General features: G+C 37.6%; 1 protein-coding gene across 9 annotated transcripts in view; it reads left to right on the top strand.

Moving 5' to 3' along the window:
* Window positions 1-25,736, top strand: part of RIC8B (RIC8 guanine nucleotide exchange factor B) — a 100,647-nt gene that overhangs the window by 57,673 nt on the left and 17,238 nt on the right. For 7 of the 9 annotated variants that reach the window (XR_006381416.1, XR_006381415.1, XM_044229174.1 and 4 more), the window contains 5 exons: window positions 564-792; window positions 1,680-1,775; window positions 7,222-7,366; window positions 17,598-17,742; window positions 25,114-25,233. Coding sequence is in view for 6 of the 9 variants with exons in the window: in XM_044229174.1 (XP_044085109.1) it covers window positions 564-792; window positions 1,680-1,775; window positions 7,222-7,366; window positions 17,598-17,742; window positions 25,114-25,233 (735 nt within the window). In the remaining 3 variants the exon portion in view is untranslated. The remainder of the gene's footprint in view (window positions 1-563; window positions 793-1,679; window positions 1,776-7,221; window positions 7,367-17,597; window positions 17,743-25,113; window positions 25,234-25,736) is intronic. The other 2 variants (XR_006381418.1, XM_044229178.1) reach the window with 1 other exon arrangement.

Below are 25,736 nucleotides of genomic sequence, written 5' to 3'. Positions count from 1 at the left end.
AGAAAAAGCACCATTACCCATTTTCTGCTAATGTCTTTTTTAAAAATGGGATGATCTAAAATTGTATTTTTTATGTCCAGAAAGAACAAAACTTAATCCTATAAAATTTGGTTTTTAATGTTGTTGCCTGTGATAAGCTGCTTATATACAGCTTCTCAAATGCTTTATGTTATAATCTAAGGAATAATAAAACACCAGTGGCTCCACAAAAGGATTTAAAACCGTAAGGAAAAAAATAAAGCTAGCATTGTGTCATAGTAAAATTAAAGAGCTGGTGTTAAAGCTAATTCCTATTTTAGCATTTCAGAAAGTGACATGACATCATGTGATTGTGTGTGTCCATTTAACATCTGTTCTTTCTAATTTGTCATATGTGTATTTAAAACAGTTCTCTTTATTTTCTATCTCTTAGTCAGTAAATGCCAAGTAATATTAAAGGCTTGTTTTGAAAAAGAAAAATTTTAATTGACTCCTAGAAGTCATTTCTGAACAACTTCTTATGTTTGCATTTTAAAAGACTATTCAATGAAATTAAAATATTGTATTTTTAAATTGCTTTTCAGCAATGCAGTCAACCTTTTAAGCAATGTTCCGGTCTCTTGTTTGGATGTTCTCATTTGTCCATTAACCCATGAAGAAACAGCCCAAGAGGCAACGACACTAGATGAACTGCCCAGTGATAAAACGGCTGAGAAAGAAACTGTTTTGAAAAAGAATACCATGGTATACAATGGTATGAATATGGAAGCCATTCATGTTTTACTCAATTTTATGGAGAAGAGAATAGACAAGGTAAGACTGATAAAATGGGAGGCCTTGGGAAGATGTTTCTAAAGAATGTAAATGTGCCATATATGCAGACATCACAAGGACATGATTTTTAAATATAAGCTTTTTTTAAGTAGCTAATGTTTTACGTAATTATATCCTGGAAATCATTTTATTACAGTATATGATTAATTACAAAAAACAAATTTATTTGCTTAAAGCCAAAAATTTTGTTGATCCAAGACTAAAACTATGACTGGTGCCTGAAAGTGAAGGAAAAATTACTTTTCCATGTAGGTATTTTGTAAGACCTAGAAGTAAAAACTTTCCCCCCAAAAAACTTGATGATAAATTCTTTCCATAATACCAAAAGGCTATCTTTTTAAAAAATCATCAACTTTTCATTTGTTGTGAGTTGCTTATTTTCTTATCTCTCAGTTGCTTTTTCAGGTTAATTATATTAAAAGATAGCAAGGTAGTGTGGGTGGGTCAACAAAACCTTTGATTCATTTAAGCCCAATATAGGAAAATCCAGGGAAGATAAAAACAGACATTAAGGGGCACCTGGGTGGCTCAGTGGGTTAAAGCCTCTGCCTTTGGCTCAGGTCATGATCCCAGGGTCCTGGGATCAAGCCCTACATCGGGCTCTCTGCTTGGCGGGGAGCCTGCTTCCTCCTCTCTCTCTCTGCCTGCCTCTGCCTACTTGTGATCTGTCTGTCAAATAAATAAATAAATAATCTTTTTAAAAAACCACAGTAATAAACATGAAATTAAGTGATGGAATGAAAGCTTATGTTGCTTTAATAACATAAAATGTCTCTCCCTCAAAAAAGGAATATTAACATGCTCAGTTATACAGAGGAAAGTAATACTGTTAGAAACTAATACAGTATGTCTGGTTTTCTTTATAGGGAAGCAGCTATAGAGAAGGTCTAACTCCAGTTCTCAGCTTATTAACAGAATGTTCCCGAGCCCATCGAAACATCAGAAAATTTCTCAAAGATCAGGTAACTGCTTAATGCAAATTACACCTCATAGTTAATCTTCTTATACGTGTCTTTTAAAAGTAGAATTAATGAGTTGCATTCTTTCATAATGGTTTTCTTTCATAAAATCAGAAACTCAGAAAAGTTAGTTTTAATCTTTGAAATCTTCCTAATCCAGAAAAACGTGACCCTTTGTATTTTTCTGAGTCATTCATTCATTTATTCAACAAACATTTTACTTTGTGCTGTCTTCTAAGCACTGAAAGATGACGTCTTTCCCTTGTAGAGTTTACCTTACAGTGGCAGAACAAAAAGGAAATGAATGTATGTATGTTATGATGGCGTGGAGAGATGTGTTCTTCAAAAAGAAGAAGGGGAGACTTAGGGGACTAGGGAGGGCCTCTGTGAGAAAATGACATTTGAGCAGAAACTTTGACAAGAAAGGATCTCTGAGAAAACCTGGAAGAGGAATGTAAAGAGAACAAGATCAAAGTCCCTGAGGTGAGAGGCTGGTTTGGTGGGCTTACGGAAGGGCGAGGAGGCTAGACCAAACTGGCAAGGAGAGTGGTAGATGAAGTTTAAAAAAAGGTAAGTAAGAACCAGATGCCGAAGGTTGTATAGGACTTTTGATGCCCTTCTAAGTGATATGGGAAAGCACTGAACCGTTCTGAGAAGGGGAATTAGATGAAAGGGATGCCGTTTATATTTTAAAATACTCTGGCTGCTATATATAGGATAGACTAGGAGGACGTGAGTAGATGCAAGGAGGCCAGTTGAAAAGAGAGCTGATGGCGAAGGTCTGGGGTAGGATGGTTGAGTTCATGGTAAGAATTCTTTCCATCTGCCCTTATGATTTATCTTTGTCTCCCCTTCTGTCATAATGGGTGAGTTTTCCCTGCTTTCTTCTGTGCCCAGCCTCTGCACTTGTGTCCTGGATTCCTTTCCTTCTCATCTTCTCAGGAACTTTTCTCCTGCGTTTATTTCCTCTCTTTTTTAATTAATCTTTTTTTTTTTTTTAAAATGTGCGAGGTCATTTCTGCCTTCACTCAAACACACCTTCCATCTTAAAAATAAAACAGAAAACCTTCCCTCAATTTCACTTCTCAAGTTGCCTCCCCATCACTCTGCTTTTCTTAGTGCAATGTTCCTCAAAAGAGTTTTCCATACTCTATTCTTTTTACTCGTCTTTCTCTCCTGAGCCCACCGAAATTAGGCTTTCATGCTTTCCACTCTACTGCAAAGGTGCTCATCAAAATTCATCAACCCAATATTGCCAAATCTGATAGCTCTCAAATATTTTTTTTAATGCATTCCCCCAGGGCATTTTGATGTAACTGACTATTCTGTCCTTCTTGAAATACTTTCTTCACTTGGTTTCTAGGACACAATGGGGGAACCTCTTTGCAATGTCTGAGTGCCCCAAGACAATGTTGTCTTTGTCTCCACTTCCACTCCCCTGGTGATCTCATTCAGCAGTCATGGCTTTGAAAATCATCTATATGCTGATGACTCCCAAATTTATATTTCCAGCCCTGACCAGTCCCTTCAGCTCCAGACTAATGTAACAAGCTGCCTACTCATCTCCTTCTCTTGGATGTATAGTAGAGGTCTTTAACATCCCAAACTAATCTCTTGATTTCCCACCCCTTCACCCTGTTTCTTTCCTTCTTCCACATCTCAGTATATGGCCCCATCATTCACCCCACTGCTCTTTTTCTGCCTTATAGAATTTCCCTTGTTCAATGAACCAGCTTCATTTTACCCCTTTATGTTTATGGTCAAGATTTAGTAAGCATCTTACTATATGTGAGGCACATTAGTAGATACTGCTGCTAAGGAGAGATTAGAAAGTAGAGACTCTTTCTTTGAGGAATTTACAGTTCACTGGAAGAAGAGAGGAGTGCCGTGAAAACATGAATAATCATTTAAATCTAATGAAATAGTTAATGAATTAAGGTAATTTCCAGTTTGATTATTTTAAGACATTTCTACCATGACTAGGAATACTTGGTAAAGAATAATGAATGAAAAATATTTTAAGTTTTCTGTATTTTAGCTTTTTTTCATAGGAGATCCAGGTTCAACTGAACTGTTTAGATTTTGCTGTCTCTGACCAAGGTAGTCCAAAAAAAAAAAACCTGTTTCTTAACAACTTTGTATGAAGGTCTTGGGCCACATATTATATGGACACAAAAATTATAAGACCCACTTTTTGTCCTCAAAGAAGCACTACAGTATAAAGAGATGAAACATGACAAGTAAAGATGACTAAGATATAAGACACACACACAAAAATCAACTTTCCTTCTGAGAAAGATGCAGTCTAAGAAAGGCAGAATATGTGGTGCCGGGGTGGCTCAGTGGGTTAAACCTCTGCCTTCGGCTCAGGTCATGGTCTCAGGATCCTGGGATGGAGCCCTGCATCGGGCTCTCTGCTCGGCAGGGAGCCTGCTTCCCCCTCTCTCTCTCTGCCTGCCTCTCTGCCTACTTGTGATCTCTCTCTCTCTGTCAAAGAAAGAAAGGCAGAATGTAAAGTAACCGATGATTAACTTTGGTAATAGTATAATAGAACAAATAGTATAAATAGCTAATTAATTATTACGCCCTATGGTTAATACCTGATTAAGTCCAACTCACGCATACCCAGAGGAAATTGGTCTTAAGCATTTAGACAGGTGGAAAGAGAACATGGTAGAAATTACTGACCCAGGTTGGGTTAGTCTGGAGAGGTGCTTACAGAAGAGACGAGATTTTATGGATTTGAAAGAGGAAATGGACAAGATTTGTCAAAGAAAAGAAAAAAAATTGTTGGAGGGTAATATTTGGGAGAAAGTAGAATGAATGAGTCCATACAAATGCAGATTGTCTGGGAGTGATATATAAGAATAAAAGCAACAAACTTCTATTTAAAAAAAAAAAACTTATTTCTAAGAAACCCAAAACACAGCTAACAAAACTTTGGGGTGATAACCTTTGTTAATAGATTCTTTACTCTGGAACAGTAGGCACATACTACATGAAATCCCTTGTTCAAGATCTCATTCTTCAATATATTCAGTATATAGAGACCATATAAAACTCAGTATGGTTGGCTGAATCTTCACTGTGCAGTGACTTTGTACTTACAGAGCACAGAAATCAGGGTGCTCTACTATTAGAAATATGGCTTCTATAAACACTTTGAGTAGATTATTCAGTTTTCTGAGGTTTAGTTGCCATTTGTGTTCACAGGACCTTCAGTACCTCCTGATACATGGTAGGCACTCAATATAGAAGGAGAGAGGAAAGAAGTCAGTTGAGTGGATTAAATAAAATGATATAAACATGAAGGGTCTGACACGGTAAATTATTATTTGACTTGGTTTTTATCCCCATTTCCTCTCATAGTGCCTAGGTTACAGAAGGCGCTTTTAAAGATTCTGAGGGGTGCCTGGCTTTCTCAGTCAGTAGAACATATGACTCTTGATCTCAGGGTTGTAAATTCGAGCCCCACTTTGGGTGTAGAGATTACTTAAAATAAAACCTTTTTTTAAAAAAAAAAAGATATCTGAATCCATTCCTCCTTCAGTCAACAAATATTTATTAAACACCTATAATGTGCCGTGAACTGAGAAGAATAAACAAAACAAAGACACCCCTGCCCCCTTGGCACTGACTCTTGTGGAGGAAGGGCCAACGGTAAAACAATATATACTGTGTCAGGTGGTGATGAGTGCTGTGAGGAAGGCTAAAGAAAGCACTTAGAGGGAGTGGTATACAAAAAAGAGAAGTCATATAGGGTGGTCAAGGTTAGTCATATAGGGTGGTCAAGAAATGTCATCCTGTAAGTAATATTTGAGCACAGACCTGAAGTAAGGGAATGAGCCATGCAAGTTTCTAGAGAAAGAGTTTCTCGGCAGAGGGAGCAGCAGATGAAAAGACCATGAGACAGGAAAGTGGGTGGTGTAAGGAGTTCCATGGAGGTCTGTGTGGCTGTAGCAGTGTCGGCCAGAACTGTAGAAATAAAGTTAGAAAAAGAGCAGGAAGCTGGATTATGTGAAACCTAAGGGAGTTGTAAGAACATTGTTTTTCACTGTAAGATGACAAGCGCTGGGAACTAGAAGACTTTGAGAACAGAAATGACATGATCTGACTTTCAGAGGCTCCCTAGCTGCTTTGTAGAGGATAAATCACGGAAGAACTGGAATGGAAGCAGAGAGCACTGGGAGGTTGTGGTAATAACCAGTTTGGGTGAGACATATCAGTAATTTGGGTGTGATAATTTTAGAGGAGGCAGTGAGAAGTGGCTGAATTATGGATATATTTCAGAGGTAGAAACAATATAATTTACTGGTGGATTGGATATGGGGTGTGAAAGAGAAAAGGCTATTTCCAAGGTGTTTGTACTAAACAGTTGGAAAAATAGACTTACCATTTAATGCGATAGAAAACTAAGAAGGAACAGCTTTGGTGGGAGCATGGAAGATTTGTGTTTAGGACATGCTAAATTTGAGAGGTCTATAAAAGTCTGGAAGTCAGTAAAGAAATCAAGATAGAAATATAATTTAGGGAGTTCTCAGTGTATAGAGACCATCTCATGCCATAAAGCTGGATGAGATCACCAGTAGATTCAGTGAAAATAGTGAAGAACGTTGCCCAAGAGCTCAACCCTTGACTATTCCAATACTTAGAAAACAAGAGGAGAAAAAGAATTGGCAGAAGAGGCTGAGATGAAGCAACCAGTTGAGATAGGAGGAGACCCTGAAGAGGGAGGGGTCTGGGTGGATGAATTGAGTGAGCGAGTGAGCAAAAAAACAGACAAACCAAGAAGTGTCCTAAGTCCTCTGCAGATCACAATCGATAAAATAGGGATAGTGATGTTACTACCTCCTTTGCAAGGTTACTGTGGAGACTGATTATACAGAATGTATGTATATCCTCTATTATAGCAACTAGCACCTAGAAAATATTCAATAATGAATAGCCATTTTTTATTATAAAATAAAATAAGAAAACCTAAGTACAGACTTTTTTTTTTTTTTTTTTTTTTTTTAGTAAATACTGAAAATGCTACAGGAATTACAAGAAGGGGAAAATCAATAGGAGTCAAAGTTTTAAGGAAGGCCCCGTGGAAGAAGGAGAAACTTGACCCTGACTTTAAAGTGGATTTTGATAGAGGCAGACAAAGGCATTCCAGATGCTTTAATGATTAAAAATTCCAAATGAATCAGAGTATTTCATGGTGGTACAATGAAGGGATGTTTCTCTTCAAATGAAATTTCATTACAACCATGAAATCACTTTAGGGTGTTTTTTTTTTGTTTTGTTTTGTCTTATTTGGAAGCAAACCTATTTAGCTTTTAAAAGCTTTTTCCATTCTTACAGAACTGAGCTCATAGACATTGTAAGACTGACCAGTTGCATGGTACCATCCTCACTTACTCTAGGACCCCACAACTGATGATGGTTTTTGCATTTCTGCCATTAGGTTTTACCACCATTGAGGGATGTGACGAATCGACCTGAAGTTGGCTCAACTGTGAGAAATAAGCTGGTGCGCCTCATGACACATGTTGACCTTGGAGTCAAGCAAATTGCTGCTGAATTCCTTTTTGTCCTTTGCAAAGAGAGAGGTAGGTTAAACTCTCTTTGCTCTCTACGTTTTTATTTTTCAGAGGGAATTTGATAAATCTTTCTGTTAATAGTGGCCATCTCATTCCACTCTTTTCAGAGCTTACTCCTATCTTCTATTAGAGGGCCTGAGGATATATTAAAAATTAATCATTTAAAAACATTTTCTGTATGCTTCTGTGCAAACACACTCACATTAAACTTTGCCTTCTGTATCCTTAACCCACGCTTCTTAATCTTGTGAGTCAGGACCTGGAGTCATAATGAAAAATCTGCTTAAGTAATTCAGGTACTACTTTTTTTTTTTTTTAAGATTTTATTTTTATATGTGATCTCATTCAGTGTGGGGCTTGAACTCACAACCCTGAGATCAAGTGTTGCACGCTCGTGCATGCACCAACTGAGCCAGCCAGGTCCCCCAAGGTGCTAATATTTTATAACCAGACACAGGCCTGGGTTAGTTCCCCTTTTTAATTCCTCTTGGAATTAAAGCTATAGGAGTTATGGTTTCTTCACTAAGTTACTTTATCAGTAGATAATTATTTGATGTGAGCTACATAACATAATATGGAAGTGAAAAAAGGAAAATGGAAAGTGCAAAGAATGCCAAAGATACATTCCTTACCCTTGATGTAAGGATAAGATAGCGGTAGAGAGAATTTTAAAAATAACTATACTACAGTGTAATAAACATAATTATAAAGTAACTGTCTTCTGAGATAACATCTAACAATTTCAGATTTTTTTTTAATTATATGGGCTATTTCCCCTGCAAAAGCAGGTTCTTCAAACAAGGAACTTCAAGATACCCAGATATTTTTACCTATTTTTTTCTTTAGCTCCTAGTTTTATAAATGTACTGGTATGAAAGTCCCATCTAAGCAGATTTTATATTCCACTTTTTTAAAGTACCTCCGTTTTGTGAGACAGAATTTGGAGGTAGAAAACTCACTTCTCTCAAAATCTTAAGTTAGTTTAATTCTTTTTTTTTACCCAGCTTTATTGAGGTATAATTGACAAGTAAAGTTGTATGTATTTAAAGTATATTATACAACATGATGATTTGGTACATGTATACATTGTGAAGTGATTAACACAGGTTAAGACATCTACCACCTCACAGAGTTACTTTTTGGTTTTCTTTGTGTTTGTGGTGAGAACGCTGAAGACTGATCTTAGCAAATTTCAAGTGTAGATAGAATAGTATTAACTATAGTTAATACTATTAACTATAACCATGCTAGTTAACCGTGCTAGACATTGGATCCTCAGAACTCACTATAACTGAAGGCTTAAAGCATTTGATCAGCAGCTCCTCATTTCCCCCATCCCCGACTACCACTCTACTCTCTGTTTCCAGGAGTTTAATTTTTTTTTTTTTTAAAGATTATACATTTAAGTGATATCATATAGTATTAGTGTTTCTCTGGCTTATTCACTTAGCATAATGTTCTCTAGGTTCATCCTTGTTGTAACAAATAGCAAGATTTCATTCTCTGTCATGGCTGAAATAAATAAATACACACACACATATCTCCTTTATCCATTCATCTGTCAGTGGACTCTTTGCTTTTTTCCATTATCTTGGCTATTATGAATAATGCTTTAGTGAACATGGAACTGTAAACATCTCTTGGGAATAAAGACTTCGTTTGCTTCAGATATATACCCAAAAGTGTGATTGCTTGATCATATTGTAGTTGTTTCTAATTTTTTGAGTAGCCTCTGTGCTGTTTTTCATAGTAGCTGGACCAATTTGTATTCCCACCCGTGGTACGTAAGTGTTCCCTTTTTGCCACATCCTTGCCAACACTTAACATCTCTTATCTTTTTGGTAAAAGCCGTCCTAACACATGTGAGGTGATCTGTCATTATAGTTTTGATTTGCATCTTCCTAATGATTAGGGATGTTGCACCTTTTCACAAAAATACCTGTTGGTCATTTGTATGTCTTTTTTGAAAAAAAGTCTTTACAGGCTTTTTGTCCATTTCTTTATTTATTTTTTTTTTTTTTAAAGATTTTATTTATTTATTTGAGAGAGAGAGACAGTGAGAGAGAGCATGAGCGAGGAGAAGGTCAGAGAGCGAAGCAGACTCCCCATGGAGCTGGGAGCCTGATGTGGGACTCGATCCCGGGACTCCAGGATCACGCCCTGAGCTGAAGGCAGTCGTCCAACCAACTGAGCCACCCAGGCGTCCCTTTTTGTCCATTTCTTAATAGAATTATTTGGGGTCTTTGCTGTTGAGTTGTATCCACAGAATTCTTAAACTTTATTTTCTGACTTTATTTCCACTTCAGTTCCTGTAAAGATGGTACATTAACAACATAATTTGATCAATATAATAATAATGATAATAAACACAACTGTTATGTATGGGGGTGTCATGTTCCAAACATTCTATGCCATAAGCTCATTTATTTCTCATAAGGACCCTCCAGTGTCATAAATGAATTAACTGGCACTTTCAATAATTTATTCAAGGTCACACAATTGCTTGAGGGCTAAAGCCCAAATTTGAGTCCTGTTTCCATTCTGCCACATTTCCTTTTATAGTAATTTTCACCAACTGTCCTCATATCTGCTCTTTTAAACAATTCAATTCTTTCATGACTCTGAAAAAAGATTGATGTAGCATCTTGGAATTAAGTGACTAGTATAGTCATATGGTAGTCTGTAAATACTGGCAGAATTGAATCAGTTTTTCCAAGATCAGAAATGAGCTGTTTGGAGCACCTCAGTGGGTTAAAGCCTCTGCCTTCGGCTCAGGTCGTAATCCCAGAGTCCTGGGATCGAGCCCCGCGTCGGGCTCTCTGCTCAATGGGGAGCCTGCTTCCTGCTCTCTCTCTGCCTGTGTCTCTGCCTGCTTGTGATCTCTGTGAAATAGATAAATAAAATTAAAAAAAAAAAATTAGAGGGGCGCCTGGATGGCTCAGTGGGTTAAAGGCTCTGCCTTCGGCTCAGGTCATGATCAGGGTCCTGGGATCAAGCCCCACATCAGGTTCTCTACTCAGCAGGGAGCCTGCTTCCCCCTCTCTCTCTGCCTGCCTCTCTGGCTACTTGTGATCTCTGTCTGTCAAATAAATAAATGAAATCTTTAAAAAAAAATTAGAAAAGAAAGGAAAAAAAAGAAATGAGCTGTTTTTTAAAGTGTAATTATGTATGTATACATAAATCTAAATTACACACTGTATCAGTCAAAAGAAGTTTATCAAAATATACACTAACATCTTATCCATTGTTACCTCTCACTAGGAATGACTGGAGACTTTTTTTAGTTCTGTGTATTTTATAATCTTTCCACAATGACCATTTTTTTTAAGATTTTATTTATTTATTTGACAGAGATCACAAGTAGTCAGAGAGGCAGGCAGAGAGAGAGAGGGAAGCAGACTCCCCGCAGAGCAGGGAGCCCAACTTGGGGCTTGAACCCAGGACCCTGGGATCATGACCTGAGCCGAAGGCAGAGACTTTAACCCAGTGAGCCACCCAGGCAATGACCATTTCTTGTTTACTTTTAAAAATTTTTTAAAGAGAAAACTAAAGTTTATTTCTTCTATAATTACATATCTAAATACATAAATTAACATATCTAAATATAATCTCTTTACATTTAATATGTCAGTGTGATAGTAAATATGGCATATGCATTTATAAATGAATTTGCTCACTGTTTTTCATTTTAAAGGATTCCTTTTGTTCCCTCTTAGTCTATTTGAGGTTTTTGTAATCTTAACTTTGAGCCCAAAGCCAACCCTTATTAGCAGAAGTATATCATTTTCATTTGACCTTGAACAATTCTATATATACTCATCCACTTTTCCTTCCAGTTTGATTTTAAGTTTAGTAGATATATTCTTCTGGAATAAAAATTTACCTATTTAACAAAAAACTTCTGAGCGAGAGCCAGGGAATACAGAGGTATAAAGATAAGCAAGGTCTCTGCTCGCCTATTACTTTTTTACCAAGGGTTACCAACTCCTATGCCTACAAGTGCCAAGTTGGTAATAAAAATGGACCGGACATAAGACAAATGAAAACTGACACTTACCTCATTGCTGGGAAGGCAGCAGGTTGGGAGTAGAGGAACAAGGGGATGGTGCAGAATTGGAGAGAGGACATTACTGCTACGTAGCTCCGAGTGATTGTTACCATGAAGGAACATATGGCCAACGTTACCAAATCTTGCAGGTTTTTCAAGAGAAGCCAGGGCTCTGAATTTTTACATAAAATCTCCCAGTTTTATATGCTGTCAACGTATTCTAATTTAAAACCATCTAGCCAAAAAAGAAAGAAAGAAAGAAAAGTTTGTAGTCTACATTCAACTTGTAAGTCATTAGATTTTGGAGTTAGCATTAGGTTTGGAGGGAGACTCTATTAAAATGAGATAAATTCCAAATAACTCATCAGTGTTGAGCTTCCCTTTTAAGGACGTTCAAAGCTAAGCTGAAAGGTGAAGATACCATGATCAAGGCTCAAGAGTCACGTCACACTAAGTAGAAACAGCAAACAGCAATCAAATTAGGTTAGGGACGCAGAGACTAAATGAAGAATGAAAACTGAAATGGTACAAGATACAAAGGGCAAAATCTCATGGCAGACTTGGCACAGAAAGAGTCATTCAAGTGTCTTAAATACCCATCTATGCCAGGCTAAAACTGGAACCCCAGTGGACAGTGGCCCACAGGTTAACTTGTACTCATGCCTACCAACTTGTGTTGAGCCAAATCTAAACTTGCATTACCTGCTCTGCAAATTGCATACTTTCTCCAGGGCGCCTAAACAGAGGCCTTATGTCATCTAATAAAAGAAACCAACTTATAATACAATCCTCCCCCTGTTAACACATTCATTATTTCCCAGCATGTGCTAGGCACTGTGGTTGGGGCTGAACCACACAGAGAAATAAGGCTGGAACATCTCAGCACATAGCCCCGCAACTGCGAGCTTGCTCTCGTCTCCTTTATTTCAGTCTCCCAGGTAGAAGTGTCAGTTTAGCTTGAAGCTGACATCTCCTGCCTGCTGATCTTTTCATCTTCTTGGAAAGCAGTTACCTTCTATTCTTTTGGTAACTCTCCCTATGTGTTTTCTTCAACCTATATACATCTCCATGTCACTGTCCTTCACATCCTAGCGTCTTGAAAGATTAGTCTGGTTTTCCTCTTAGTATCCTTACTAGCCACTCAGGCTTCAACTTGCTGCAAGTTGGGCTTTCCACTGTCAATTCCTCCCTTCCAGACCCCCCTGGAAGTGTTCTCCATAAGCTCACAAGGTAACCAATGTTCATAAGCAATAGATTTTTTTTTTTTTTTTTTTTGGTCTTTATCTTACTGTTGACCACTCTCTGTCCCCGCGCTACCAAGCACTCCTAGATTGACTCTGACCTTTCTTTTTAGTCTTACCAACTGTCTTTGCCCACACTTAATTGCCAGTGTTCCCTAGAGTTCTCATCTGACCCCTGTTCTCCCTTTCCATTGTTTCCTTTGTCATCTCATCCTCTCCCTTGGCTTCTGCTTCAGCCTATTTGCTGGGGATTCCCAAATCTGTGTATCTCTTAATAAACTATTAAAATATTCATAGCCCTCTGTTTCTGGTCAGGTTTTCTTCAGTCTGTCTCCCACATGGCCAACAGAGGGATTCTTCTAAAATACAGTCTTGCCATGACCACCCTGTAGAACTGTCAGTGACTTCCTGACACCTGGTAAAATCCAAATTTTATTAGATACTAACTTCATGGCTTGCCTTTATATTCTAAATTCAATTTGCTATTATATACTTTCTGCTTAGTCATGCTAAATTTTTTATTCTTGCCTAATTATACTTTACCATTGGCATTCTCTCTACAACTTGGTAGATGCTGTTCCCTTTGCATGGAATATCTTTGTTAGTATGGTGAGCTTTATTCTTGAAGATCAGCTTAAGTATCTTCTCTGCGAAGACTTATCTCATCATAGAGGCAGAGTTAATCATTCTCTCTTCCTTGTACCATTTTTACTTACGTCTGTTTTCAGTGCTTTTGACATTTGCTATGTTCTCACTCTCAATTAATGTCCAGAATGCAAGTTCAACGAATTGAGTTTCTTTAGGTCAGAGATCATGTCTCCTTCATCTTTGGATTCCTAATTTTAACAAAGTACCTTACAGATGGTTATAAAAAAGTAAACTTTTCTGTTGTCTGAATGGGGTGTAGTGACTATATGGTCTTGTGGATCTCTCCATATCAAGGAATAATCAGTACACTATAAGAGAGAAATGACAACCTGAAAGAGGGAATGACTGGGTAGCGTGGACACAGCCAGAGAAAGTCTTCACAGAGAAATGGGAAACACTTGGTATTTATAAGAAAGAGACTAATTCAAGAAGAGAAGAATCCACGATGTATAGGAATGATAAGGAGATCGGTTTGGAAAAGGCCACAGAGGCCAGAAAATGAAGGATCCATAGCCTTTGTGGCGGATCCTAAAGGTTTTATCCACGAAGGTGATAACACCATATTTTTGCTTTACAAACATCTGTGAGGCAGTTGTGTGGAACGAGGAATAGAAGGATGTGAGACTAGAAAGAGGGAGACGAATTAGAGGAAGTTGCTAGTGTAAAATTTCCAAAAGTAGCAGTATTTGGAAGGAAAAGGATTATAAAACCTCTACATAACAGAGAAAAGAGAATGGTCTCTGGGTAGAATCTGGCTCTGCCATTCTGTCTTTGGTAAACAGCAGAACCTCTTTTTGTTTTCATGATAGGAGTGTGATAAGACCCACATTTGTGTAAGCAATGATATCATTACTACCAGTGCGTGTCTAATTGCAGTGTACTCCTGTGGTGGTTTTCCTCTGTTCATAGTGCCCTCTGGCATCTTGATGATGGTGAAATACTTTATGCAACTGTCTGACTGAATGCTGATTTGTCTCATTTCTGTAGCAGTTTTACAAAACTAACTGCATGGTTGATTACTGGGACCAAAAAAATAAATATTTTTATATTGTTTCTTTTTGTTTTTTTTTTTTTAAGATTTTATTTATGCATTTATTTGACAAAGAGATAGAGAGCATAGGAAGGCAGAGCAGCAGGCATAGAGAGAGGGAAAAGCAGGCTCTGTGCTGAGCAGGGAGCCTGATGCGGGGCTCAATCCTGGGACCCTGGGATCATGACCTGAGCTAAAGGCAGATGCTTAACAGACTGAGCCACCCAGTGCTCTGTTTCTTTTTGTTTTTAAGGGCCACCCAGAAAACCTTTCCTTGCCTTAGCAACTCCTGTTAACATCTAAATTCAGTCCATTTTCCTTTTACTACCTTCCCAATACTGAACAAGATATCGTACAATATATTTGAAAATAGCTAAAAAGTAGCTCAAAACACTCCACCAAATAATGTCAGTCAGAACTTCACAAAGAAAATGTTTCTCACTGTGAAAATTTTATAGTCCATTTGTCTCTCTACCCCAACCCCCATTTTTTAAGTACTTTATCCTATTAAGTTCATTTGATTTTATAACTATTGGCTATAGCCTTAGTGTGTCTTAAATAGCCTTTGTAACCCGAACTGTCACAGAGTTGACACATTTGTTCCTGTGAATGAACAGTAGGCATTAATTTCATGAAAGTTCTAGGTGTTTTTTACTATTAACTAGCTTCCAGGAGGATTGTCTGATTAAGAAAGCAGACTATTTAATATTCTGTTTACTTCTTTTTAACCTATTTTGGCCTTTCATAAACTCTGCATTCTTCAACTATTTTAATGTTTAGCCATTGAGGTGGTTATTTATATTTTATGTCTTTTTTATTATTGTTATTTTTTAAGTATATTCATATCTCAACTTAGACATTTGTAGTTTTAGTGAATTTTTTTTCCTGGAACTACTAAACCTCTTTATTTGTTAAAAAATAAGCCTTATCAGCGGGTGCTTGGGTGGCTCAGTCGGTTAAGCATCTGCCTTCAGCTCAGGTCACAGTCCCAGGGTCCTGCGATTGAGCCCCACATCTGGCTCCCTGCCCAGCAGGGTGCCTGTTTTTCCCTCTGCCTGCCATTCCCCCTGCTTGTACACACTCTCTCTCTCTTTCCTCTAAAATAAATAAAATCTTTCTTTTTTTTAAAGCCTTATCAAAAATGCTTACATTGAGAGTATCAGTGCCAGGTGCATTTTGATTTATGATCCTTCACCTCACTGACTTTGTGTCTGACCATGTCATTAAAGTCATGTCTGGGGGCACCTGGCTGGCTTAGTCAAGTGTCTGCCTTTGACTCAAGTCATGATCTCAGGGTCCTGGGATCAAGCCCCACATCAGGCTTCCTACTCAGCAGGGAGTCTGCCTCTCCCTCTCCCTCTGCTCCTCTTCCCACTTATGTGCCCTCTCTTTTCCTCTCAAATAAATAGAAAATCTTTAAAGTCATGTCTGATCTCCATGAATATTAAAAATGTCTGTATGCAGTGGATATTCACTTCTCTAATTGTCCATTAAGAATTCATTAATTTAGGTAAACCTTCCCAGTCTTGCAGAGGCACTGAGAGTAAGAGGGAGCATATTCAGATTTATTCCAAGAACTTTCAAAGTATACCACACTGACCCCTCATTAAATTCTAATATGATTCTATCTAGCATCTACTGAGAATTATTACCAAAGAGACAGCAGTCACCAATAGGTTTTAAGGTAGAAAATGGTTGAAAGAGAATAAACTTTAATCTACTTTATTATTTAATCCATGTTTCCTTTTGCACAGATGTCACCAATTTGCCATATCCCTTGAAAGTAGGACTTCCTTTTATTTGTCCCCAAAGTACCTATTTTCAGTGTCAAGGAAGGTACCCTCTAGTTCAAGAACTTGAAAAATTTAATGAACAATTCACTCCTGGACTATTCATCCTATCGATGCCTTTAATGATTTCATACTCCGATCACATATATCCCCTTTCCCTACCCTATTTCCCTATCTGCTGCCCCTTTCAGACCCCAAAGTCACTTTAATTGCCCTTCTCTGAATCTTCTCCAGCTTTATTTTGTCTTTTTTGAGGTAAATGCTCTCTGAATTACAACAGTATTTCAAGATGTAGGTTTTACTAAAACTTTATACATGAAAAAAAAGTATTGTTTCCTATAGTTGCCTTTAGGATGACATTTTATTGAAAGCCTTAAATAAAATTTTTATCTTTAGATTGAATATTTTAGTGTTTACCTTGAAACTGTACCTGAAGAAAAGGAAGTGCTCTTTTTTTTTTTTTAAAGGAAGTGCTCTTAAATAAAGCTAACAATTGTTTAATATCTTCCTTAAAGGTTCTTACAAAATCACACACACACACACACACACAAAGAATTCCTGTAGTTTCCGGTTACCCTGCAAAAGTTTTATGTGTCTGCTTATCTTAGACTTATCACCTTGCACTGATGACAGGGTAATACTGACCTGCACCAAATGGTTCATTGGTCTGTTGCTATTGTTGTTGACTAAGAGAAGTCTACCGTGCTCAGTTGACCTAGTATTACCAGGGAAAAAGAAAGAGTATTTACTGTGTGCCAGATACTTTTCTAAGCATTTTGCATGTATTAAGTTGTGAAGTAGATTATTATTCCAATTCTCTAGACTAGAAAAAGTAGGGTACAGAGCTGTAAGATAACTTTCCCAAGTCAACCAGCTAGTTAGGTGGTAGAACCATTAATAAAATCCAGCCAGTCTAACTCTTGGACCTTACCTTTAAAGCGGGTATCATGCGCTTATGTACTGTTGCTGACTTTTTGGAATAAGTAGTGACTTAGCTATCCTTTTTGCAAACATCCTTAAGTTTTGTGATTTCTGGTACTCTTTGCCTATCATTCCTATGAAGGAAGGGTACAAGAAAGATTTTAGATAATGACTGTGTTAGTAAAATTCCAATCTGGGTTTCATTAATTCTCGTTTTTAGTCATGATTTCTCTAAAACTGGATAAAAAGCTTTGTGACCAGAAACTTAAAGCACTGCCCTTACCAACAGCATTGTGGTCACAGAGGCTCCACTCCTGCCCCAGAGTATATTCCAAACAGCTCCACTTGACTTTCTGATGCCTGAAAAAAAGGCTTTTGGTCCTCAGAGCATGTAGGAGAATTTGTAGGTAGTTCAGTAAAACCTCTACCATACTTTGAAAACCTCTCAGTTTTAAGGTTTACTGCCATGGTATGAATCTCCCAACTTCCCTGTGTTGGGGAATAGTTGGTAATGACAGTGAGTACCCACGGATTCCTCTAAACACCTCTTCTGTTTTTGCAGTGGACAGCCTGCTGAAATACACTGGCTATGGGAATGCTGCAGGACTGTTGGCGGCCAGGGGCCTCTTGGCTGGAGGAAGAGGCGATAACTGGTACTCAGAGGATGAGGACACAGACACTGAAGAATACAAAAATGCAAAACCAAAGTATAGTATCAAGTTTCTTTTCACCTAACTATGTCTGTGCCTTTGATTTGGTTATTTGCCTCTCACTTCCTTCGTCTCTCATTTTCCAAGTGTTTCTTTTCTTTTGTGGATTTGGAAGCTTTCCATTTAATAGTGTTTTTAGAGGCAGTTTCATAGCTAGTGGCTTAAAGAGTGACTTCAGGTGATTGAGGAAGGATAATATTGCAAGAAATATTCTGCTGCATGCTCCTGACCCTCTCTGAAGTATCTGGAGAGATGGTATTTTTAGATCTATGCCATCATATACTTAAAAAGTAGTATTGCCCAATTTTTGCTTTCTTTTCCATAAGGTTGAGATTTTATAGAGTATAACTAAGACCAAGTATTTAATTTGGTTATTTCATGCTTCAGTTTTTCTCAGAAATCTAAACATACGTTCCATGAATTCTGATCTTCCCTCTTGCATAAAAGCCATTATGAGTCAGTAAAATGGTACCTTATTAGCAAAAAGAAAGAAGTATAGCTCCACAGTAAATTTCAATCCAACACTTGGGTAATAATATTTTAACAGATGTGTTATTGCACTGAGGCAGACCAGAGACTCTTATCAAGTCTTGCCTGAATCAGTGCTTAGAAATCAAAGACACTAATTCTTCTCTTATCCCAAAACAAACCACCTCTACTTCCTTCTTTTTCCTCCTCATCCTTTTCGTCTCCTTCTTAACTCCCCATATCCCAGGTAAATTTCTTAGTTCCACTTATTAGAAGTTATATGAGCTCAATTTTCTCATTTCCATTACTAAATGTTAAAAGGGTATGCCCTTTCCTTTTGGCATTGCCAATGATGTTGACATGCTAGTTTTTCTACTGACATTTTCTAGAATGTAGTGAGGAACATGTGGTAGTTGATGAAGGACAGAAAATCATTATCTTCAGAATTGGGCTTTTTTTTTTTTTTTAAAGGATAAACTGTGCCCTGTTAACATGAAAGTACTAGGCTATCAGAAGGTAAGAGCAAAAATCATTTCCAAATTAGACAAGACTTATTTGGCCTGTATTCCTTGGCAAATTGGGCCTGGGTAAATAGCATTACTTTTAGTATTTCCAGTTCAGCCTCAGCAGGATCTTGTAGAGTGTGTCCTAGAAAAAAAAAGACTTTTGGGGAAAAAAAGCTAGCAGTGGCTCTAAGCAATACATTCTTAAGACTGCCACCATTTAGATGCTATAAATTGGCAGCTCGGTCATCTAATTGAAGCTTAGAGGAATCATACTTTAACCTTTCCCTAATTATAGAAGTCATCATTCTAATTAGTTTTACTAGCTCTTGACTTTTCTATTTCATAAACTATATTTTCATCAGTTTTGTATTTTCTCTCCCTCCATTTGAAACATTAAAGAATACCACTTGAGGTATACCTTCATATTTTTAAATGAAAGTAGAAATTACTTTAGGCATTCATTGTGTCCCAAGTTATGTGGACACATCAACTAAGATGTTAAAACAAACAAACAAACAAACTTAAATACTCACAGGTGGTTGATGTCCTTATATCTCGATGTGTATTGTTGATTTTGCTTGACAGATGACTTCTACCAGTGGTAATGATCACATATCTTATAAGCACCGGAATGCTACCATAACAAGAAATTGCTTGGAGAAAATATAAGAACATTGGGTCTCTCCTAATAGAATGGAAAATAGAAATGTGTTAGATTATGAAAGTGATGTTAGATTTCAGGAGAGCACCTTTTGTTTGCATCGAGGACCATGATGTTTGGTATTGTTATAGTCTTGGCTAGGAAGTTTCTATATTAGACCTTGTGACATCCCTAGTTGGAATTTTCATCAGCTTTGGACCTGGCCTATATTGTTCATAGGAATGGTGTGTTAGTGTCATCAGAATAGTCACCATTGTGAAATCTTGTTGTTTCTTAAATATTACTCGTGACAGATATAAATATGTGTTTCTCACACAGCATTACATCTTCCCCTTCAGATATATTTGCATATTTTTTTTCTTACATCTTCCCTCCTTCAGGTAAAACACTAGTGGGATATTTGTTAATTTAAAATACTTATTCATGGGGCGCCTGGCTGGCTCAGTTGTCGGAGCCAGCGACTCTTCATCTCAGGGTTGTGAGTTCAAGCCCTGGATGTGGAGCCTACTTTAAAAAAAAGAAATGCTTATTCAAATGGTCCTTGTGGAAGTAGTGGGAAACAAAGTACTTTACAAAGTACTTTGTGCTCTGGGGAGTGATCTATAACGCTGGAAGAACTTTTTCCCTAAAAATTACGAAAATTCTTTACCAATCTAGTCAAGCTTATAAACTCAGCCCTGAAAGAATTGCTTTATCCCCTACTCTCTGATTACCCTTCACCATCAGTATTCTCAAGATCACAGTATACTTTTCTTATGATGCATTTATTCACAACAGTTGCTAGTATTGGCAGAAGCAGAGAAATTACCCTTTATCCAGTTGGCCCTAGTCCCGTTGTCAAAAATGTAAGTGGATTCTGATTGATGCACCAAGGTAACCTATAATCCTTTAGTGGAATCTGAAACCAACAATTGTGTGGAGCTTACATTCAGGCTATGGGAGACTGTTCATTTCACAACAATCTTTTTTGTGTCAAAGTAAGTGTATTTAATGGACTGGAAATGGCTTTCCACAATTAGCAGAAATATACTTATAGAATCAAGTTACATGCCACACAGCTTTTTGGTGTAAATCTAAGCCATGCTTGTTTAAAGTTTTCAGATAAACTTTGGTTCTGTATCAAAGAGAAAAATTTCTAAATTCTAACTTTTATACCAGTTTCTTTTATGCCTCTGAGCTTGGAGGCCCCTTGCCTATATAGGTGGGTATAGTATAACTGAGTAATGTGGTTTTGTACATCATTCCGAACAGCAATCGAAAGACGTGTACCTAATGACATTTGGCTCATTTTAGACCAGTGGCTGTCAGGCTGAGTGTATAGGAACCTAGGAGTCCAGAGAGTATCTTTAAAGGGCTGCTAAATGGAGGGCAGGAGGAGGGGATGGCCAAGGTAGGCAGAACTCTAGGACACCTACTTAGATTCTTCATACCCTACACTAGTTCATAATCACATACAGAAGCTTAAAATCATTGCAAAAACAACTCGGGTGTTTCCTTCTCAGCTGTATTACTCTTAGGAGTAGCTGTGGCAGTGACTATAATTTCTCCAGCATGAGACAAGAGACTTTTTTTCTTCGTCAAGATTTTGTTTTGTTGCTTTAAGTCTCTTTGTAATTGTCACCATATATTGAAGATGTACCCGCCAAGAAAACCTTTATTTTTAATATTTCTTGAAGTAAATGAACAAGGGTATAGTAACTTTCTACTGTTCTTTTTATTGTTTTGTTGGGGATCAAGTATTCTGGGGAGTTTTTCCTGAAAAGACATTTCTAGCCTTATTTGCATAGGCTTTTCCACCCCATCTCCCCCTATCCTGGTTCTGGGCTCACAAGTGCCTTTTCCTGAAAACCCTGATCCCTCTGTTTTCAGAGGTTGCAGACTGTCCACCCAGAGGCTCGACTTAGCCCACAGTTAGCTGCTGCTTGGCTTGTTGGATCGTTGGTTATTCAGTTCTTGTGTTGCATCGTCGGTTATTTAGTTCTGTGTTTTTATTTTCTGTTTTACATAGTACTTCTTAATTAGTTGCCAACATTTAGGATTCAGATATTTCAGATGCAAATTTGGATTTCTGACTTCTTTTCAATAAGCTCTAATAACATGAAGCCTGCATTTTCACATGGCAGACAACTGGCTGATGGAGCTGAGTGGCCGTGGTCCCCATCATGGAGGCATCATGCCAGGCATAAGCTCCTCTGGTTTAACAGTGGATCCTTTTCATTCTTACCTGCTTAGCCCCTGTAGAGATTTGCCCTCCCAGGCCCTCCTTTAACCAGAATGGTTTGAGTAAAATTTAATCCCTACTTTTTAGAGACTGACGTTAATTTTAATATAGCTCAGAGAAATTTTAATAGCTTTTTTGTTAAGTGACCTAGTACTGTTGATGTTGGCCAAGTGTAGCAACAATCTGAAAAGCAAAAGTCTTGAAATATATTTCAGCTTTTGCATATATATTCATAGGCCTATACCTTTTTATGTCTTAATCCCTTCATCACCAGGTTCATAACTGTGGTTAGTTCATATAATGACCTTATATAATACATGTTCGATGGTACTACAAATGAGTTTAAATAATTCTTGTCACCTAACTGGAAAATGTATATAATCACAGAATTGGAATGCTAGAAAGATGGGGTAGGGGAGCAGACAGGGTGAGAAAATTACCCAGTGTAGTATCCGCCACAATTAATGTACCTTAAACATCTTAAGACTCAGTCTTAGAACAAGATAAAACTAACCCCAGAATTTCAGTGTCAAGATCCTAAAACCTACAAAATTAAGTCTTAGACTATATTATCTGAGGTTCTGTAAAGGTAGCAAGTGGATGTTCAACTGAAAATAATCTCTTTTATGAAACCTCACATCATTGTTACAGTGACTATTTGTTTTCCTCTCTGGGAAGGGAAACCAAAGGAGTCTTGTTTGAAGTGGGGAGCAGGAGGGGAGACAATGTCCAAGTCTGCCTCCTGACCCCGAGCACATTGGCATTTTTCCTATGAGAATGGCACAGTTTGGTGCCCTAACTTGTGTTTTCTGTGATATTGCAGACATTCTTCTGTGTACTGGGGGTGGGGGATATTGCTTCAGTAAGGGATGATAAATTCTTACTCTGTAAGAATGAATTTCTGCCTTTTGCTTTTATGCTCCTTGAGCAAAGAAAGGATTTTGTGACTTTAGTAGCTAATTTCAGAGCAAGCCATTAAATCATTTTAGCAGCAGAGGACTTGAGGTCAGCTTGTGGAAAATGGATGTCATTTCTATTAAGCCCTTAAAAGAACCAAAAAAAGAATCAAATGTGCCCTAATTCAGGAATTCATGTCCTGACTTTACATTGTGGATACAACAGAGCTTACCAGTGCATCCTCCTGACACGTTTTACCCCCATGGCAAATGATGGCTTGTGCTAATGTCTGGGGATCTGATTCCTTAAATCACTCCTCCATTGAACTTGAGAAGAAGAGCCTTCTCTCTAGAGACAAATCGAACGTGTTTTACATAGTTAATCCATCTACCTTCCGTTGTACTTCTTCTAACGCCTGATTTCCTTTGTCTGCTTGGGAAGTAGTATGTGCTATATAATAAGTACCTTTACTAATTTATTTATAAGACTCATTGTTTTCTAATTTAGCATGTGGCAGAAAAGAAACCAGTGGAAACATTCTGTTGTTACAAGCCTAAGCAAATAATAGATGGGTGGTGGAGTTACATTTTCAGTGTGGCATCTGGATACATCTTAAAAACGCTGTAGTTCTCTGAAGCCTTGTCTGGGTCCCCTTTGTTCTTGACTTCTGGGGACTCTGATGACCCCAGTTCAGTGTTTTTTTAAAATGACCACTAACTAGAGGCCTTTTTCTCTTCTATTATGAGCACCTTTAAAAAAAAAAAAAAAGAGGGAATAGTAGCACACAGTGAAGTGTCTGAAGTTGGCACTCGAGCCCTGTGTGGTTTTTAACCTCATTGTGTATCTGAATCACCAGGAAAATAAAATACATCGATTTAGTTGCTCTCAGTCGAGGCCTAGGCCTTTTCTTTAAAGTTTACCAGGTGATTCTAATGTGCAGCCAAAGCTGAGAATGACTGACAAGCCCAGGAGTTTTCAAACTATGTCCCAGAGTTCCTAAAATTGCCTCAGGGGCAAACTTAAGAGTAAACAAGTAAGTATAGACGAACAGGAGAGGCTTTAGGCCTCCCCTCTGCTTGGCCAGCACATCCCCTCTTCTGCTTGAGTAGTTCCACTTTGTCTATTTTATATATGGCTTTCTGTGTAGGTTTCATTTGTTTCCAAACAAGGCAGGGGGAGGTTGGTGGTGGATCCATTGCTCTGAAGGGAAAAAAGTTTTTAGTCATAGCTGCAGGTGTAGGTCTTAAGGAAGACTGTTAAAACAGATGTTTTAGATCTGGTTGTTGAGAATGCCGAGCAGAGTCCTTCCACAGGAATCTGAATATCATGTGCCCTCTGAGGAATATAGAAAAACAGAAGGAAATCTTTTAGTAATAGATAATAGTACCCAGTGGCCTAGCCCTTTTACTACTCAAATGAGAAATCCCTGTTAACCAGCCCAAGTCAAAGTCTAAAGCAGGGCTTGCAAGCTAGCTTCCAGAGGACCTAATTGATCACAGGGTCTTTGTTTTGGCCCACAGGATTGTACCTCCTGCCACTTTAGACTGGCACTGTCCTCAGGTTTACCCCAGTCCCCAACACTCCACACTGTTCATAGCTGACCAGTTCACTCATTTGCTTATCCTACAGACCTGGCCACTGAAAGCATTTGTGTTTGTAGACCCTAGAAAGCAATTTATTAGCAATTTGCTCTTTGTTTTTAATGATTGAATGAAATATCCCTGCAAATTGTCCATACTTGGCTGAAACAAAATACCGTAACCTCTTGTCTGCTTTTCTAGAAAGATGTTTAAATTATAGATAACTTAGCAGCCATTGAAGAATTTTCTTTTATCTCCTTTAAAAAAAAGAAAGAAAAAGGTGTGGCTTTCACCTAAGAGGGTAGCTTGTTTGGTATTAGAACTTCTTACAAAGTTTATGGGACATACACATTTTAAGTACTTTATTATTTCTCTAGAAAGTCAAATGGTGTATACCTGTCTCTTGGTAGGTTAGATTTCATTCTTTTTTCTTTTAAATCTAGGTCACATCAAATCTAATTAAAATTGTTCTTCTGCTTTATCTTTTATTATTTGAACACTCACTGCCTTCTGTGGTCTCACTAATGGACTAATTTCCTGAGATGATAAATCGGCATGCTTTCATTTTCAGATTTCAGCCTCTCTGCCATCATTTTTCCAGTTTTTTTTTTGACACATTTGTTTTATGCTGTATCACAAAATGGATTTCTCCTACTCTGAAATCATTTGTCCCCTTATATTAATAAACTATGCATCCAAGGATATTTATCCTAACGGCACCAATCAAATTTAACATTTTTTAAAAGCAGCCATGCCTTTAAAAAAACAAAAAGTTGGCAAGTCAGCTATTGGTTTTTGTTTTAGTTTTTGTTTTTGTTTTTTTTTTAAGTAAAACTACCACCCGTTTCCCAAAGCAAATTAATAGAAAAAGTAAATTTTTAAAAATTCCTGTAGTAGTTCTATACTACAAAATTGCTATTATTGCCCATTTTGGGCTATTATACTCTTTCTTATTATAACTTACAACTTGGACCAGAAAGTATAGAAAGAGCATAATTTTAAAACATACAGCATAACTTTTTCTTCTTTTTGTAGCATTAATCTTATCACTGGTCATTTAGAGGAACCAATGCCAAACCCCATAGATGAAATGACAGAAGAACAAAAAGAATATGAAGCCATGAAACTTGTCAACATGCTTGATAAACTTTCCAGGTATTGTATTCCCATCCATTTTCTGCTTGGTTTCTAAAAATGTTCTATTTCTTTGTCTCTCTTACTGAGAGTTCTCATGGAACAGCAACTCTGGAAATCCATGTTAATTGGAACAGGGTGGCCTGGGCAGCAGTAGTTCAGATCTCTCTTGGCTACCATGGTTTTTCTACATGTGCCGCTTCTGGATGTGCATTCTTAAACATTTAAACTCTCAGAGCTAGGACAGTAACTACTAGATCATTGTGATATTTAACCAACTAACCTCCCTGTCTTCAAAAAGATGCGATGAGTTAGGTTCAATGATTTTGCTGCTTCTTGTATTTTTTGTTTTAGTCTGTTTTGGTTTTTGTTCCAAATCATTACGCTTTTTTTCCCCCCCTCATTTTTGATGTGCAAGTTGGCAATTCTGTCTTTTTGGGTTGCTGCTGAAACCAAGAATTCTAAAATGTCATGCACCCAGGAAAAAGTGAAAAGGAATAGCTCAAATTAAGGGTTTTCTGAAA

Source organism: Neovison vison, chromosome 12 (genome assembly GCF_020171115.1).
Source record: "Neovison vison isolate M4711 chromosome 12, ASM_NN_V1, whole genome shotgun sequence".
Lineage (NCBI taxonomy): Eukaryota > Metazoa > Chordata > Mammalia > Carnivora > Mustelidae > Neogale > Neogale vison.
Note: the sequence above shows the minus strand (reverse complement) of the source record. Positions and strands in the feature narration are given on the sequence as shown.